The 17,707-nt window shown below is 39.0% G+C and overlaps 1 protein-coding gene across 1 annotated transcript in view; it reads right to left on the bottom strand.

The window, feature by feature from the left end:
* The window catches only part of Abi3bp (ABI family member 3 binding protein), a 205,739-nt gene that overhangs the window by 144,500 nt on the left and 43,532 nt on the right, over window positions 1–17,707 (bottom strand). Inside the window, 1 exon segment of the mRNA XM_051150061.1 lies at window positions 8,990–9,169. Within this exon segment, the coding sequence (XP_051006018.1) occupies window positions 8,990–9,169 (180 nt within the window).

Raw genomic sequence — 17,707 nt, 5'->3', positions numbered from 1 at the left:
CATTTTATTAACTTATTCTTGTTACATCTCAATGGTTATCCCATCCCTTGTATCCTCCCATTCCTCCCTCCCTCCCATTATCCCCTTATTCCCCTCCCCTATGACTGTGACTGAGGGGGACTTCCTCCTCCTGTATATGCTCATAGGGTATCAAGTCTCTTCTTGGTAGCCTGCTATCCTTCCTCTGAGTGCCACCAGGCCTCCCCATCCAGGGGACGCGGTCTCTTTTTAATTTGATAATTGCCCATCTTCATTGCTGACACCTGTTTGTGGCTTGATAATTATCTGTCAGGGGTGAAGGCTTCACCTGGTCTCCATGGCTGCATGGCATTAGTCCTCCCTCACCAGTTTTCCTCCAACCCAACATTCTTAACTTCCCATATAGCACCTTCATATTCTTGTCAAGTTCTACTTATAGATATTTTCACCAAAAAATCCACAACCACTTTCCTTGTGATGTTTGACTTCTGTAGACTAAGTAGTAACGACATCCATCATTTTAAACTGTAGAGCACTTCTGAGCAAGATGACTGAAAAATACATAGTTATGCAAAGGTAGAAAGGAAATCCACAAGCCTAACTTGCAATGATAGAAGAAAGCAATGCATATTCTTTCCTTGTTGTCTAGTTAAATGTAAAAACTAAAGGGTCAGCAAGATGGCACAGTCAGTAACGTGCTTGCCACTTAGTCTGACGTTCTGTGTTCCATCCCCAGGACTCACATTTTGGAAAGAGGAATGGCTCTCGGACCTTGTTTGCTGTACATGAGTGCCAGCCCTCCACACTATATATATCAAAATTAAGTGTAAGAAATGCTTTTAGTCAAGGATCAAGCTTTTAAGAGCCACTACTAATGTGTATGAGTAGAAGCTGTGTTAAATTTTACAGCCTCTAATTTATGTTTATTTACATCTCCATTTCTAGAAGTAAAATCTATTCAGAGTGTTTTGAATCTTGACTTCCCTCTGTAAAATAAAAGTGAAACACATCAAAAGAAGAAACTATTATATTTTAACCTAAACTTGCTAAGTTATCATTTGATTAATGAAACTGCATTACTCTCTCATTTTCATTTGTGTTTAGTAGAGCAAGTCGAATTTCTTAATATATACTCTTACTAGTAACTAATTTACTAGGGATACCAGAAGATATGAAATCTAGAGTGCTGGGGGTCATTGCCCGCTTCCTTTGGAAGCCATGGCTATGAATTCTAAGCAGAACCTGGACTCTATTCACCAAGCCGAAAGAGGCAGTTTCAATATGAGTCTCTACTGATGACTAGACCATGACCACAGGAGTGAGATGTGTGGCCACCGTGGCTGCATCACAGGCACAGATTTTCCTTTAGGTTTTGTCTCCTAATCTTAATTTTAGAGCTTTCCCTATCAAGAAAATATGCTTGGGACATAGCAGTGAGATGAATACGGCTATTTGGTTTTAGTTACTAATACCTCTGCTAAAATAGCTTCTATGATTTCCCACCCTGATTTCTCGGTGCCAAACATAAATCACACAACCACCCTTTGACCAAGCATTTCGACACTAGACACTAAAATCTCGCATACACCAAATCTTTAGTGGAAATATAGCCAAACCTTGTTAGCAACCGAGGCAAAGCTCAGAGAGGCGAAGATTAGACCGCAACCGTTCAACATTGTCTCCAAGAAACTGATAAAATTTACAGAACGTGCATACTCTCTGCTAGGACCTGTATAATCTACTGTGCATCGTTAACGCAGTCTTCACAACACTTCTGCAAAATCATTCTCTATTTTATACACAAGGAAAATGAAACACGGAGAAGTTAAATACCTTACTCCAAGCCGCTCCACAGTGAGCAGAGGGATCAAATTTGAATCCAAGTCTGTATGACTCAGAAGTACTCTTTCCCTCTGCTGCCTCTCAAGCAGAGGGTGAGCCTTCTTAGAACATGGGCGTCATCATTCTGGCGCAGGGCTCCTTCCTCCAGGATATTGTATCAAACGGGACCCCAGCTTGCCCTCTCAGCCCTAGCCCAGTAAATCAATTCCCAAGATGGCGGCTAGGGATGCCCTGAGAGGGCTACAGCTGTACAAAATGTGCTCATTGAAAAATGAGCCCAGCTGTGAGAATTAAAACTCTTGCCTGCAGTAAACCCTAACACCTGGATTCCTAACACCTGACTGGGAGAAAACCCAGTCAGAATTTATAGTAGTTTTTGAGTATATGAGACTATTTCCGTTTGTTCTTTGAGCCAGCAAAGTAAAGCTATTTGCATATTTGTCTTGTGCTACCCAATTAATGAATCATCACCCCCTCCTCTCTCTCTCATATTTGCAAAAAATAATCAGCAACTGAACATAAAACTGAGCACCAAGGCAATGCACAGTGGCACAGCCTTTAATCCCATCACTCATTTGGGGGCAGGTAGACCTCTGTGTGTTCAGAGACAGCCTGAATGGAAGTATGAGTCAGAAAATTAAGGAGTAGAAAAATTCTGTGTTTTCACACCATTTATGGACTCCTGTGAGCATTCAATAAATTGTTTTACTGCTTCAATCAATCCACTAACACTCTTTTTTTTTTTTTTTTTTTTTTTTTTTTTTTTTTTTTTTTTTTGAGACTCAGTTTAACTATATAGACTAGGCTGCACCGAATCTTATGTCAATCCTTAGGCCTCAGCTCCCTGATGGCTATATAATAATAATGTGAGCTAGCACATAGCCCTACTGAAGTCACCTTTTACCATTGTTTATCTGAATCTAAATTTTAGAATAACTAAAGAGAATAATTACCTTTGCTTTGTATGTAGGAGTAGTAAATGATTTGGAAAATGCCAGTGTATATTTAATATAAAGATGTAAACACAGATATAGAAAAACCTATCAGAGAGCAGTAAGAGTGTCAATCCACACATAACCAAGTATTTTAACTCGAATATTTGTGAGGAACAACAACTTGCTATGCCACAGTGAGAAAAGATAGCTAACACATCAATCAGCTACTGCAATACATCAGGCAATGTGGCATAATCGCACTTGTTTTGAAAATAAAAATAACTTATTATTATGTTTGGCTAAGGTCCAATGCACTGGAAAAAAAGAAACTTACTTTTCTCTTACAAAGGGGTGAGTAGGAGCAATAAAAGATGTTTTCTTTGCACGAAGAAATAAAATTTCCTTGCTCATTTACTCTCAAGGGATTTCAGCTCATCACTTTATAATCATAAAATCATCACCTGCCCACAGCACATCTGTGGAAAATAGACCTGCTGATGCAGAGAGCAGAGAATGGCCTTACAGGAAACTGCCAGCAGAAAGACAAGAGAAACGTGGCTGTCAAGTGTGCAGCTTGTGACATGTAGAATATGCCACCCTAACCCCCAGAAGAGGGGGCTCATGGCATAGAAAAATTACCTTAGTGTTTCTAATGGTTAGCAAGACCCTAGTGCATCCTAGAAGATGACATGACTAGTACACAGAGAAAGAAAAACCCTAAAAGAAGCAAAGAATCCTCCTTGGTCCCTAAAAGTTGCTTCTGGTGACCATTGACTGAGCTTAGCTCTTTTTTAAAGTGAATTTTTGGCTTTCTATGGTGCAGAGGCATAGCTGAAGAATGAAACAATTGATAATACAAAACCAAACAAGTGAGGCCAGATTTTAGAAGGTGACAATGAGTCAATTCATATAAGCCTCCCCATGAAAGCCCAAGCAGGGACATCGACATCCCTGATACAGCAACCATGGATATCTCAGCTGTAATCCGATTAAAGAATTCTCATGGTTTCCCTAACTGTAAACCATATTTTCTGCAACCTGAACCCAAGAAACATCCATCTCTGCTCACTAAATTCCTCTGTTCTGGTCACTTCTTTTCCTTCTAGTCAGCAGGTAATACCTGAATGCTGGCCATTAAAACTGTTTGTCAATTTGGCCTCCTGAGATTTTTTTTCAGAGTGATAATGCATTTCCTTAGTTTATCAGACCACATATCTGAATCTCTGGGAATTACATATTATCTTCCTTATCCTTGGAGACTTTGGTCCTCTCGGAAAGTGAAATGTGCCAGCCATACCCTACAGTTATCCTTTGAAGAGCTTTGCCAGCAGAAACAGGTTACCTAGGGGATAATACTCCTCCCTAGCAAATAGCCCAATTAGTATTTATGGAAAAGTTCATATAGAGCTCAGCCTAAGCCCTTTGGCTGTTGAGTGGATCATGAGGCCAGGGAGATGATGGACATCTCCTAAGACCACCAATGTCTCTGCAGCCTTAGTTACTCCTGGAATGGACTGGCAGAATACTGTAGGATTTCCTTGAGTAGACGTTGCAGGTTAAGAGCTTGCGATCACCTTGCTAACACCCTTAGGTTACAGCATCTCTATACATGGGGTGTTTTCCCTTAATACTATTATCGGGCCTCCATTTTTATGCCATATATGGAACTAGAGAAGATCATTTGGCATATTGAAACTGTTAATAAATATACTGAGAATGCTTTAAGTGGTACCGCCCAGGCAATATCTGTTCTTCATTCTGTGGTTTAAAAGATGATTGAAGCAATTCTACAAAGCCATATGAATGTGGATATCCTTACTGTTGCTCAGGGAGCACTTTTGTTAATATCAAATTAGCAATTTATATCCACAAATACACACAATTGAATGATGTGTGTATAGTTCTGATAACTCCACTAATGTCTTGTCTCATTTACATGATCCATAAAACCAGATTCAAAGTCTGGCTGCCTAAACAAGGACAACATCAATACACAGTTTTATGTGGAAGTAGGAAATCTCGCAGTGTCCCACCCCTCAACAAAGAATTCTAGGCAGCTAAGGAATGCTAAGAGCAGATAAGGACAATTTGTCTTCCCTGGGGATGAACCCCTTGGTTGGCTGTCCAGTTAGAAATGATGAGCCCTGAAACAGTATACTACAAGCAACACAGGACAGATTGAGAAGGTTGCAATATTTATATATGTATATAATATTCATGTGTATGCATATATAAAATATTTATGCATATATATTGAAGAGAAAGAGGCCATAGGCTGAGAGGGAGCAGGAGGAGGGGTACCTAGGAGAGAGTAGAGTGAGGAAAAGGAAAGGAGAAAATGATGTAATTATATTTTAATAAAATAAAAATGTATGCCAAACATCACCATCCTTTTCTGCAAAATGTTTAAAAATGGACCACTGGATCTTTATAGAGGAAATTGGCATAACTATTTTCTTAGTAGAACTATTAGTCTTTGAAACTTATGTACCCAACTGTGCTCTTAACTTTCTCTCCTTTCATTCACAGTTGATTTATCTTCAAATGGTCTCATGTCAGTTTAACTCCATAAATTTGAGTTCTACTGATCATCCTAAAAGTAGCAAGAATTGGAGGCTAACTATTTTATACCCCAATTCACCCACAAATAGCCAAGTGGACTCAATGCTCATCTCTCAAATTACTTTAGGCCTCCAACTTTTATTTTATTTTATTTTATTTTTAGGCCTCCAACTTTTAAGGGGAGATTAGTAAATAGCTTGTTGTGTGTTAGCAGGCATAGAGTTCACTAAGGATGGGTCCCTTCCTTGTATTCAGCAGTTTTAAAAACACCGAACTAAAGCTACTGCACTCTTGATTACCTTGTCTAAAGAATCATATCTGTGGCCTGGATGGATTCTGAACTGCATGGAAGTTCAGTAATAGACAACTGTCTAAACCTTGTAAGATTATTATCTGGCTAGAGGCTTCTTGACAAATACCAAGGATAAACTTTTTATCTCCTCCTTCCAGATAGACATGAACAGGCCCTTTAAGAGAAGCTCTCTGTACTAGATCATCTAGGATGGTATAACTCCTGCTGAAAATGTAGGCTATCTCTACTCTCCAACAGACTGTCTTCTGTACTACAAAGAAAAACACACAACAGAAACAACCAGTTAAATACAGGCTGTGGACAGCCCATCCAGTAAGTGTTCTAATTTCTCAACATACCAATGGCATTCTAAAGGGAAAGGAACTTTACTTTAGATAGTGACTCAAACAGACTACTACGAAAAGACAGTTGTAAGACTGCACGAGATATTTTAAATATGAACTAGGTATTAAATCATATTCCAGGATGTTAATTGATTAACAAATGTATGGAATTATTAAAATATTTCTCATCTGTTAGAGATGCATATTTGATAATAAGTGTATCACTTTTTGCTTTAAAACACTTCAGAAAGCAGTACACATGAATACAGAATACAGAACAACATGAGAACAATGATATGTATTCAATTGCATTATAAGTCATTCATCAACATTCTCTCCCTTGCATTTGGAAATGTACACAATAAAAAGCCAGGGATGATGAAATGCTACTCAGCTATTAAAAACAAGGAAATCATAAAATTTTCAGGCAAATGGATAGAACTAGAAAAGATCATCTTGAATGAGCTAACCCAGACCCAGAAAGACACACATGGCATGTACTTACTTTTTAGAGGATATAGCCATATAGTACAGGATAAAATTACTACAATGCACAGACCCAAAGAAGATAAGTGACAAGAAGGACCCAAGGGAGGATGCTTGAATCTCACTCAGAAGGGAAAATAGAATAGACAAAAGCAGTGGTTGAAGAGAGGGAACAAGGTAGGAAAGGGAGTGCAGACAGAAATGAGGGTCGAGATTAGACCCAGGGAGAGTAGGGGCAGGAGGACAGAAAGCCTGCAGAGAGAAGAGACACTGTGGGCTGGGGAATCTCTGTGACAAGCTGTACAACTACAATAGGGTGGACTTCTGGGAGGATATGGGGGTAACGCTAGCTGAGACTCCTAGTAGCAAGGGTCAATGGATGCTGAAGAGGATACCCTCTAACTGAACAAGACTCCTAGTGGAGGGAGGGGAATACCAACCTACCCACAAAAGCTTTGACCCAAAATTCACCCTGCTTACAATATGTGCAGGGATAAAGATAGAGCAGAGATTGAGGGAATGTCCAAACAATGTCTAGCCCAACTCACAGGAGAGAGCCAAACCTTGTCACTATTAATGATACTCTGCTATGATTACAGACAGGAGTCTATCCTCTGAGAGGCTTCACCTAGCAGCAGATTAAAACAGATGCTGAGACTCACATCTAAACATTGGGCAAAGTATAGGGAATCTTGTGGGAAAGTAGGGGCAGGAGGAAGGATAAAAGGACCTGCAGGTGACAAGAGCTCTACAAGAAGACCAACAGACCCAACTAACCAGGGCCCAGAGGGGCTTCTGGAGATTGAATCACCAACCAAGGACCATACATGGAATGGACCTAGGCCTCCTACAGATGTGTAGCAGATAGGCAGCTCAGGCTTCGTGTGGGTCCCCTAGTAAGGGGAACAGGGGCTGCCTCTGACATGGACTCTGTTGCCTGCTTTTTTATCACTTCCTCCTGGTGAGGCTACCTTGTCAGACCACAGGGAAAGAGAACAAGGAACTTGATGAACTGGGGTGGGCAGGGGGTTCCCCTTTTCTGATGAGAGGAAGAGGGAGAAAAGGTGGGACTGGGAGGGGAGGAGGGAGGGAGTATGATCAAGATGTAAAGTGAATAAATAAATATATTTTTTAATCCAGGGATGAAAATAATAAATAAAAGGATCCCCAGTCCATTTGAGCAACCTTCATTATCAAAACAATGAAAGGTTGGAGTGTTTATCCTGAAGTTTGTTTTTAGTTTTCTATACATACTTTCCACTAGGAATTTGACTTCTGCCATTTTAATATTTAATTATTTTGCCTGCTATAAAGAAAGTTAACAAATGACTAAATTCTCTATTTAAATAACAAAAAAGTCTATCAAAAAGACATTAGTCTTAACACTCAGTATGAATGGAGGGATGTAGATCTGCTATCTGTGTGGGGGTAAGCTTGTGGTTTCTGGCTGTTATTCATTGTAAAGACTGAATATATATATATACACCAGGGAATATTTGTAAACATTCAAGTTCTCAGAATTTGTTATTACACTTGTCAAAACTGTCTAATTCTTAGGGTTCAAGAGTAATTAGACTCTTATGTTTGCTTTAAAGTGGTTTTCTTATGCTAAATCAAGTTTCTCACTAATTAACAATATCATCTTTAGTTATTCACTAATTAACAATATCTTCAGTTACTCACTAATTAGTAATAATATCTTTTTGGCCGGCATTAAGGAGCAGCAGAGACCACTCTAAGAGAAGCAATAGCCAAAAGGATAAAATCAAGAATGCCACGATGAACTGATTTTGTCCTTTTGGCTGTTGCTTCTCTTAGAGTTAATAGCAAGAGCTTCACGCATGGGATTAAACTAAAGTTCAGAGACAGCCTCTTAAGCAACATTTTTGCTGGGGAAAAGAATGTGAATCTTATCCTAGTCTTTTAAATTTCTCACAAGTAACTCATTCTTTTCAAAGAATTTAATCCTTTAAAAGGATTTTATTTACATTTTTTCCACACAGAAAGCAACAAAATGGTTCACATCCTGAAACTTTAATTTTATTTCATTAAAATATTTTCAAAGAAACACATGATTCTTTAATCCATACTGAGCTTTAATCTGTTTGTCTGAACTAATTGAAAATTTTAAAATGCAATATGTTTTCTTTTCTTTCCAAGGATAATATCTTATAAAAAAAAAAGATAATGCAAACTCTATAGTTGTCATCTTCTACCATCTAAGAAAATAAAGACAAAACAGTAGAAAAACATTCCATGTAAACAATGACACAAGGGCTAAACCCAGTAGCTCAGTTATATCTCCACTCTGTATTTAGCTAGGTGGGCAGGGCTTACAGGTTCAACCCCAGATAAAACAATCATTTCTTCATGCCGTAAAAAGTTTCAGTTTAAAGAACCGCGCTCTGGGTTGCACTAGTTACAAAGGTGGTTCATATTGCCACCTTGCTCTCAGCCAAGGATGCAGAAGAAATGTCTTTCATCATCCATGTTTGGCCATCTCGCTACAGCTATTACTGCCCACCCTTCTCTCTCTGTTTCATCCTTACCTACTACAGCCTCGGTGAATTTCCCTTCTGTGGGCAGAGGGAAGAACTGGTTTGGAGACACGTTGCTGCCATATCCCAGGAGAAAGCCTTCCAGCTTTACATTTGGATTTGGACGCAGGAACTTCAAGAGGATGGAGTCGCTGGTGGTATTGATGTGCACTTTCAGGCTTGGCCTTTTACCTGATCATAGGAACACAGGTAAGTGTCTGGCATGCCACCACTTTTTTTTTCATCCTGCAACCACCGCCCCTCAGCAAACCTGTTGGCGGCATTATTCTTCGAACAAATGTTCTCTCTTTTGCTTCTTAGGATAAAAACACAGATGCTCTGGTGACTAAACCGTTTGACATTAAAATCAAAGAAAATGTACTTAATAGTGTATAAAATAGACTAAAAATAAAAAGCAAAATATTCAGGAGTCTAAAAATTCTTACTGAAGGGTTAAGTGGAGGGGTTTTTGGAGGGAGTTCATCTTTCTATCTAAAGTGGTCCAGAACTTTCTATTTATATTCATTACTAAGATATGGTGCATGGAGATGAAGCTTCTTATTGGTAAAATTTAACCATCGTACCTTGAAATATCTCAGCATCCTCCGGATGCTCTCCAGACACTGTCCCACAGGTTTTGGGTACTCTAGAAAGTTCCATCCTGCCTCTGGCCCCACCCTGTCTCTCTGCTTCTCAGTGAACAACATGGCTCCACAATGCCCTTCCATCACAGCTGACAAAGCGTGGGCCAAAGTAAATCTTCCTTCCTTTTAAAATGTTTCTTTTGGGTATTTGTCACAATGACAAGAAGCTAACTAACCCAGGTACGTGAAAGGATTGCATCACCACCCTCCCATCGGGAGAGCCACAACACTGGAATCACTTCCGCCTTGGCAGACAGGAAGGTAACTGCTACGCATGTGCGTATTACTTCGCACTTTCCCCCAAACAAAATGATCTTATGAACATTTCCATTCTATGGTTATTCTTATATCTGTGGAGAAAAATTGAAAACCATAGACACTGCGTGACTTACTGAAAAAAAAATTAAAAAAGGAATTTCACAGTTTATCTCGTTTAGTTCTAAATGATGGCAACAGCAACTGGACACACTAATGTCACCCATCACTTTGTGTGTGTATTGTAGGGTTAAACCTAAGTCTCAAGGTTTTGTCGGCCTAGTGTAGCCCAAGGTCATTCTCCTTGAGGTCACTCCCATTACTCAGTGGAGTTAAATGTGGTCAAGCTATGGGCCTCACGTTGAAGGCTTTTATTTGTTTTTAATAAATACCAGGTTTTAATGAAATGATTTATAGTTTATAAAAGCTATATTTTGTCCAATTCAGTTTTCCCCCTTTTAATCAATGTGCCTTCATTGGGTCCAGTATTACTCCTTCTTTTTCTCTTTCAATAGAATGGCAAAATGTAAGCCAAGCACACATTCTTCTGCTTTAGAAGGTTGTCCATTCTCATAGTAAGTCAAACACAACCAGCCTCTTTGCAGTAACCTGTCATGAAGATATTTTTTAAAACTGTTATGTGCTTAAGTTGGACTCTACTTGACCGAGAACACAGAGTGGCAGGCTCAGCATCCTGTTAGATTTTTTTTTTCTCATGGATTCCGCCAGATATAATCATAGTATGATTCCCCTCTGAAAGTAGAAAGAATATTATACTAAGCGAGAGACGGAGAACTCATAAACACAGCTGCCAGCCAACCAAAATGGAACTGGTCAAGTCCTCTGGCAGAGAACCCCAGCCTGTCTCCCCTTTGCTGGCAATTTATGCCAAGAAATTCACCATTATAGAACTTTTCAAATAAACTGACATTTAGCTACCCTACTTTCTCCAAAATTCTAACTCCTACTACTCTCTTGAGAAAACCTCTATAGATGTCCCAAAAAAGAGTAACATGTGCAGATGATACCACTGGAATGTAATGTCACAAATGTAAGAATTTGAGATCAATCTTTCTGGTCTTCATTTAGAACAGCAGTTCTCAACCTGTGGGTTGTGACCACACAGGGGGAGCATATCATATATATCCTGCAGACCAGATGTTTACGTTACAATTCATAACAGTGGCAAAGTTACTGAAGTAGCCATAAAAATAATTTTATGGTTTTGGGTCAGCATAACGAGGTATAGCATGAACTGTGTTCATGGGTCTCATCATTAGAAAGATTGCAGCACCGACTTAGACTCGGGATCCTGATCCCTGTGTTATGGCACTATACGTTACTTCTGCTATTACATTTTATTATGGCCAGTTACTCACCCCACACTCTGGAATACTGTGGTTTGTCCTCACCCTGCACCTTTGCTCATGTTACTCTTGTGACTGCCATAGAATCCTTCCACCTTTGGTTCCCCTTCTGCACATCCTTTACCCACCCAGTCATTACTTCATTGATCCTCGGTCTCTAGCAAAAAGATTAAACAGCCTTTTCCCTTTATTCAAAGCAGATTTGTCAAAATTGCCTCCAAATTATTGTGTACCTTAGGACTCAGCCATAGTTTATATTTCTGGGCAATGCTCTAATATTTGAGCCCTTATCTCTGTATAATACATCAATTTTAATCTTTAATGATAAATTATCTTTATGATGAGCTGTTATGGTTTGAGTCCATCATGAATGCTCAACCCTTTGGCACTGAAATACAATCTTTTCTTTTTTTCTAAATATTTTATCTCATTTTTTTGGCATATACATTTATATTTACAAAGTCTATTTGAAAACTATGCCATCAAGTTACAAATATATATATATATATATAACGATTTCTTTTGTTGAGTTTATGGTTTCGAGTTGGTCTGCATTTGAGCTATCTTTGGCCACATGTGGCCAGAGGGCCACCAGTTGGGCACATCTGATGGGTTGGGCCTCAATTGATGTAGTAGAAGTTTTCTTTCAGCATATAGTCATACTTACACTTCTGACAAGTAATATAGATATAATAGAAAATGACACAGTACACTATGACTTTAGCAAAAATAACACATGAATAAACAACAAATATGTCGCCCAAAAATGTTCAGGAATACAGAGGGAAAAAAAAAGACTACAGGAAAAACATTTTATTGCATGTGAGAGAAAATGAAAAAATAATTATTTTAGGAAAACTATAAAACCTTGCCTAGAGAAAACCTTCGTATTGGCAGAGTACATTCTTGGACCTGTGACAATGGTTTGTTTCTAATCTTCTATTTGCAACACCCTACAGTATCTCTAAATATTTCACAGTATTGTGAAATTCTAAAAACAAACAAATAAAATGTCTTTCAAAGCAAAATTAGAATTAGCCCATTTTTAAAATTTAAAGGTAGACATATGCCTTAGAAAACATGGGATGAGTTTGGCAAACCAGACAAAGGGAGGAGATGACAGGCACTGTCAGCCCAAAGAACTCTGGATCACTGGACCAACCAAAGGAGGGAGGCTTCCCAGCTGCTGGGGGCTGTGGATGACTCTAGTTCTACAAAGAAACAGCCTGGCTAGGGAAAAATCTCAGCCACAAAGGTGGTGCCAGATTTCAAACAACTCCAAAACAAACAGTATCAACAAACCCAAACCACCACCACCAAAAACAATACCATCAGCACCACCAACCAAACCCATCCTTCAGTTAAAAAAAGAATGGCAGCGAAATCATTACAGCCATCCAGAAAGACCTCAGAGAAAGAAATCATCATTAAAGTATATTCAATATAATTCTTTTCACATCTATTCTCTCTTATAGTCATCTTATACTTCTCAGAGTATTATATACTATAGTAAAACGTGTGGCTATCGTGCTGGTCAAGATGATAAAATTCTTGAGACAGGAACATTACTGGGACTTGCTGGTCTGACAGCTTAGCCAAAAATGAGCAAACTCTAAATTCAGGAGGAAACCCTGTTTCCAGAGAAGAAGGCAGAAAGTAATAGAGGCAGAGAGCAGACATCCTCCTGTAGTGTCTGCATGCCTAGACATGGGCACACTCACACCCACCCATGCACATGCCACACACATAGATGCATATGCCACACATACAGATACAGAGACGAACACACTTACAAACAGAGAGAGGTGGGGGGGAGGGGGAGAGAGAAGCTGTAGACATTGCATAAGTAAGTGAACATAGCCGTTCATTGACCTACTATGTGCAAGTCATACTTTAACCCATTCTTGGTCTATACCATTAATGTAAGGAAAATGAAAATTAAAACCACAATGATGTGGAATGGGCTAAAGTTAAAATAGCAATAGATTTAAAATGTTAACCTTTCACCTGCTCTGAAATGGCCAGACACTAGAGTGAGTTTCTATGAGCAGTAGTCTAAATGAAGTCATTATGGAGATGAGGAAAACAGGGTGTCTTCTGCCATGGCATGAGGCTGTACCAGAGAGAGGTGGGTTGAAGGAATTTGAGTACCTCTATGGTGTGTGTGTGTGTGTGTGTGTGTGTGTGTGTGTGTGTGTGTGTGCGCGCGCGCGTAAAACTGTCATTATAAACATTTCCAGAATTGTCAGGAAAGTTGAAAGATGCTGGTGGCGGGGTGCCTGGCTTAGTACAGATGAGGACAAACACTTTGGACACTGTGAACCCTAACTTACAAAGGAAACTCTTTCAGCCTATATATAAAACACATGTTGAAGCAGAAATATAAACAAGAACAGTGAAGTTAAAGAGTTCGTGATGTTCATGAGGTAAATTAATAACAGCACATGGCACCAGAGACAGCCACAAAGTCCTTACATGTGACAAATACAAATCTTAAAACATAATTAAAATGCTGACTACAATGAACATGTAAAGAAAGAACTCGAGAGAAAAAAAGGACACTGTAAAAATTACAGAAAAAAATATTGTGATGGTGATCCCATGACCCACATGAACAATCCCAGTGCCAGAGAACCGGATCTTTAAATAAATTCCATTTGCTCATCCATGATGATCTGTTTGCAAACACCACAAGTTACAGTTTCTCATGATTCCTGATCTGGGACAAAATAGCACACTCCTTCTCCAAGCTAGCATATGGTCAGCTGGCAGCTGAAACATGGGGTCCCACAGGCAACACGAACTCTCAGAATTCAGGAAACACACCCTTGTTCTCCTGGAGACCTTTGCTCACACAGATACCCCTGAGTGATTCCACAAGCCATGACTCTGAGGAGCCAACTGGTTATTTATAAGGACATTAAGTACCAAATATCCAGAAGATGTCTGCTATTAAATTTATAATGTTTGAATTCAGCCATGTCCGAAGTCTGAAGGGGAAAATGTTTTTCTCCTGATGGAACACTATGTTTGCCCAGCTGTGGTGAGAATGGGCCCCACTTCAGCTAAAACAGTTTCTACCTAGGTCAGAATCCCCAGTCTTCTCACTGCCCAGTCCACCATCTGGTGACTCCAGAGGAAAGACTGAACCTGCCAGTGTCGACATCTCAATACCATTTGACTAATAGTTTTCCCAAAGGAGAAGTAACTTGGTGACCTACATTATAACCCAATTGAGAGCCAGGAGGACAATTACTTTTCACAGATGACTTTCTAAGTCAACAGCCTATCATTCCTACGGTGGCCTCCCATCCTGAGGTGAACATCCTCTCAACTGCACACAAGCCTTTGGATCTGGCTCTCCTCAAACTGCGCTTTGGTTTGGACAATGCCGGTTTGGAGAGAAAGGGGTGCGGGAGACGGTGGGAATGACAAGTGTGTATAATCAACAGCCATAAATTTGCTCCATGAGGGCAGTTTTTAAATGGCAAGAAATGTACACTTAGTTTACATCTGCCTTGAAGAAGGCTACGGTTTGATCAATTTTTTTTTCTCCTATGAAACACATGCAGGATTAACTCCTATTAAACTGCAATAGTCTTCTATCTACAGGTAAGCTCTGCTGTCACCTACTCTGAATGTAAGTCTCCTTCTCTGGTGTCCTCTGGTGGTCTCCCAGGTGATGAGACAGCAAGAAGGGCTGTCTACATAGCAGTGCCTTGAGGATGAACTTCACAGCCTGTGAACTGGAAGTTGATACAGCTCTGTCTATTGCTGCTTACCCAGTTCCCAGGGTTCAGTTAAAGTGGCACGTGGCATATGTACATCTGCTGAACTGATTTTAACTGTCCCCTATGCTCTAACTACTAAGTTCTTAGTATTAATTACTTCTTTGAATGCAATGACTGGACTCAAGAATATTGTGCTGACAGCTAGGTAAATTATTGGAGTCGGCCATGACTAACAGAGACAATACAAGTATAGCCACAGAGAAGGACTTTAATAATGCAGCAAAAAGAAGAGGTGTACAAAAAAGATGTCTCTTTATTAAGCTAGGCACAAAATTCTTCATGCATGGTATTGCCAAATGAAGGTGAGAAACTAACAAATACATAGATGTCAAAGCCAGTTTTGTGATACTTTTGTGCCATTTTGGAAATGTGTAGAGTCTTTGTAATTATTTTTAAAATGCATTCTTTTGTTGTTTTGGTTTTGGTTTTGGTTTTAAGGAAGACAGCAATAGGCTACGAAAGTGAACAAAACTCATTTCCCTTCTTTTTTTCTTTCTCTGCTTGGTTTTCATGAAAACCCATGTAAATGATTTTTTAACTGTCTGTTGCTTCTTAAGTACAAAAGTTGGCAGTGGCTTCCCCTCTTAGAAGGTGGGATGGGCTCCATACCATGGTGCTGTTGATGGTGTAGTCTCTAGAGAATCAGTGTCACCTGGGAACTTGGAAGAACTGACAGACCAACTGAATCAGAGACTGACTAGGCAATTATGATGAATACTCAAGTTTGTGAACAAGGATCCTTTACAATTTGGGTGCATCAAAAATAGGGATGAGGAGCCCCAAATCATTTTTAAAACCATTTTTATAATAATGTTTTGGAAAAAAGATCTCACTCAAGACTCTGCTAAATTTCCTATCAGAAAACTTCATATTGTATATAATGTATCTTAATCATCTCCATAGACTCATTTCCTTCCTCTAATTACCTCGAGCAACAGTAATTAAAACAGCATGGTACTGGCATAGCAATAGGCTGGTTGATCAGTGGAATCGAATTGAAGACCCAAAATTGAATCCACACACATATGGTCACTTGATTTTTCACAAAGAAGCCAAATCTATTCAGTGGAAAAAGGATAGCATCTTCAACAAATGGTGCTGGTGTAATTGGATGTCTACATGTAAAAAAAATGCAATTAGACCCATATTTGTCACCCTGCACAAAACTCAAGTCTAAGTGGATCAAAGACCACAACATAAAACCAGAAACACTAAACTGGTCAGAAGAAAAATTGGGGACGATCCTGGAACACATTGGCACAGGAGACAACTTCCTGAACATAACACCAACAGCCCAAGCCTTAGGGTCAACAGTTAATAAATGGGACCTCATGAGGCTGAGAAGCTACTTTAAGGCAGGAGACACTGTCAAGAGAACAAAGCAACTGCCTACAGACTAGGAAAAGATCTTCACCAAGCCTGCATCTGACAAAGGTCTAATATCCAAAATATATAAAGAACTCAAGAAATTAAACACCACCAAACCAAATAACCCAATTGAGAAATGGGGCTCAGAACTAAATAAAGAATTCTCAACAGAGGAATATCAAATGACTGAGAAACACTTAAAGAAATGCTCAACCTCCTTAGTCATCAGGGAAATGCAAATCCAAACAACTCTGAGATTCCATCTTATACCCATCAGAATGGCTAAGATCAAAAATTCAAGCAACAACACATGCTGGCGAGGATGTGGAGAGAGAGGAACACTTCTTCATTGCTGGTGGGAATGCAAACTACTACAACCACTTTGGAAAGCTATCTGGCGCTATCTCAGAAAACTAGAAATAAGGCTTCCTCAAGACCCAGCTATTCCACTCCTTGGAATATACCCAGAAGATGCTCCAGCACACAACAAGAAACTTTGCTCAACCATGTTCATAGCAGCCTTATTCATAATAGCAAGAACCTGGAAACAGCCTAAGTGTCCCTCAGTAGAAGAATGGACAAAACTCATTTCTTTTCCTTTTGTACACCTACTCCATTTGTTTAATTTTCCAAAGTGTCTGATGCTTCTTTTTCTTCTCTTATTCAAGAAACTCCAATTTATTTACAAAATAAATTCCACCAGATAGAAGTTGAACTACTCAAACTGTGTCTTACAGAGCAAAAATGAAAATACATCATTAATATTACAAGAAACCCTAAGTTGCTATTGGTCTTATTCAGAGAGAAAATGAGGTTGGACTCAGGGACGTTTCTCTTTTCCTTTATCTTTATTTATTAGGTTTGGAGATAGGAGTTACAAAGAAAGAAGGAGAAATCTAGAAGTATATAGGGATGATAGGACAAAAAGTAGATTATTCAGTCTACTCCTCAATCTAAGGCCTTAATTGTTGTTCACAGGTTATTTTTAATTCATTAGTATAGAATATTATATATTGGTGAAAATAAGTTTAATTCTGATACATTGGTGTGGAATTCAAATTTAAGATTATTCTTCACACACGTCATATATATTTCTACTCTAATATGAGGTATTCTACCCATACAACTCAAGTAGAGTACATGGTTTACTTCCAATACTTTTTAAAGTGCTATTGCAGGCTGATTAGGATAGTAAATTAAACAAGTTAATTGTTAGTTGATGAAATCATGGTCATGTCAATTACTAGTCTATTTTTATCACAAGAATATACATCCTAGGTGTAACATGTAGATATGATTCTTTAG

The sequence above is a fragment of the Acomys russatus genome, chromosome 8, assembly GCF_903995435.1.
Source record: "Acomys russatus chromosome 8, mAcoRus1.1, whole genome shotgun sequence".
NCBI lineage: Eukaryota > Metazoa > Chordata > Mammalia > Rodentia > Muridae > Acomys > Acomys russatus.
The sequence above is the reverse complement of the archived record's forward strand: the minus strand, read 5'-3'. Positions and strand labels throughout refer to the sequence as shown.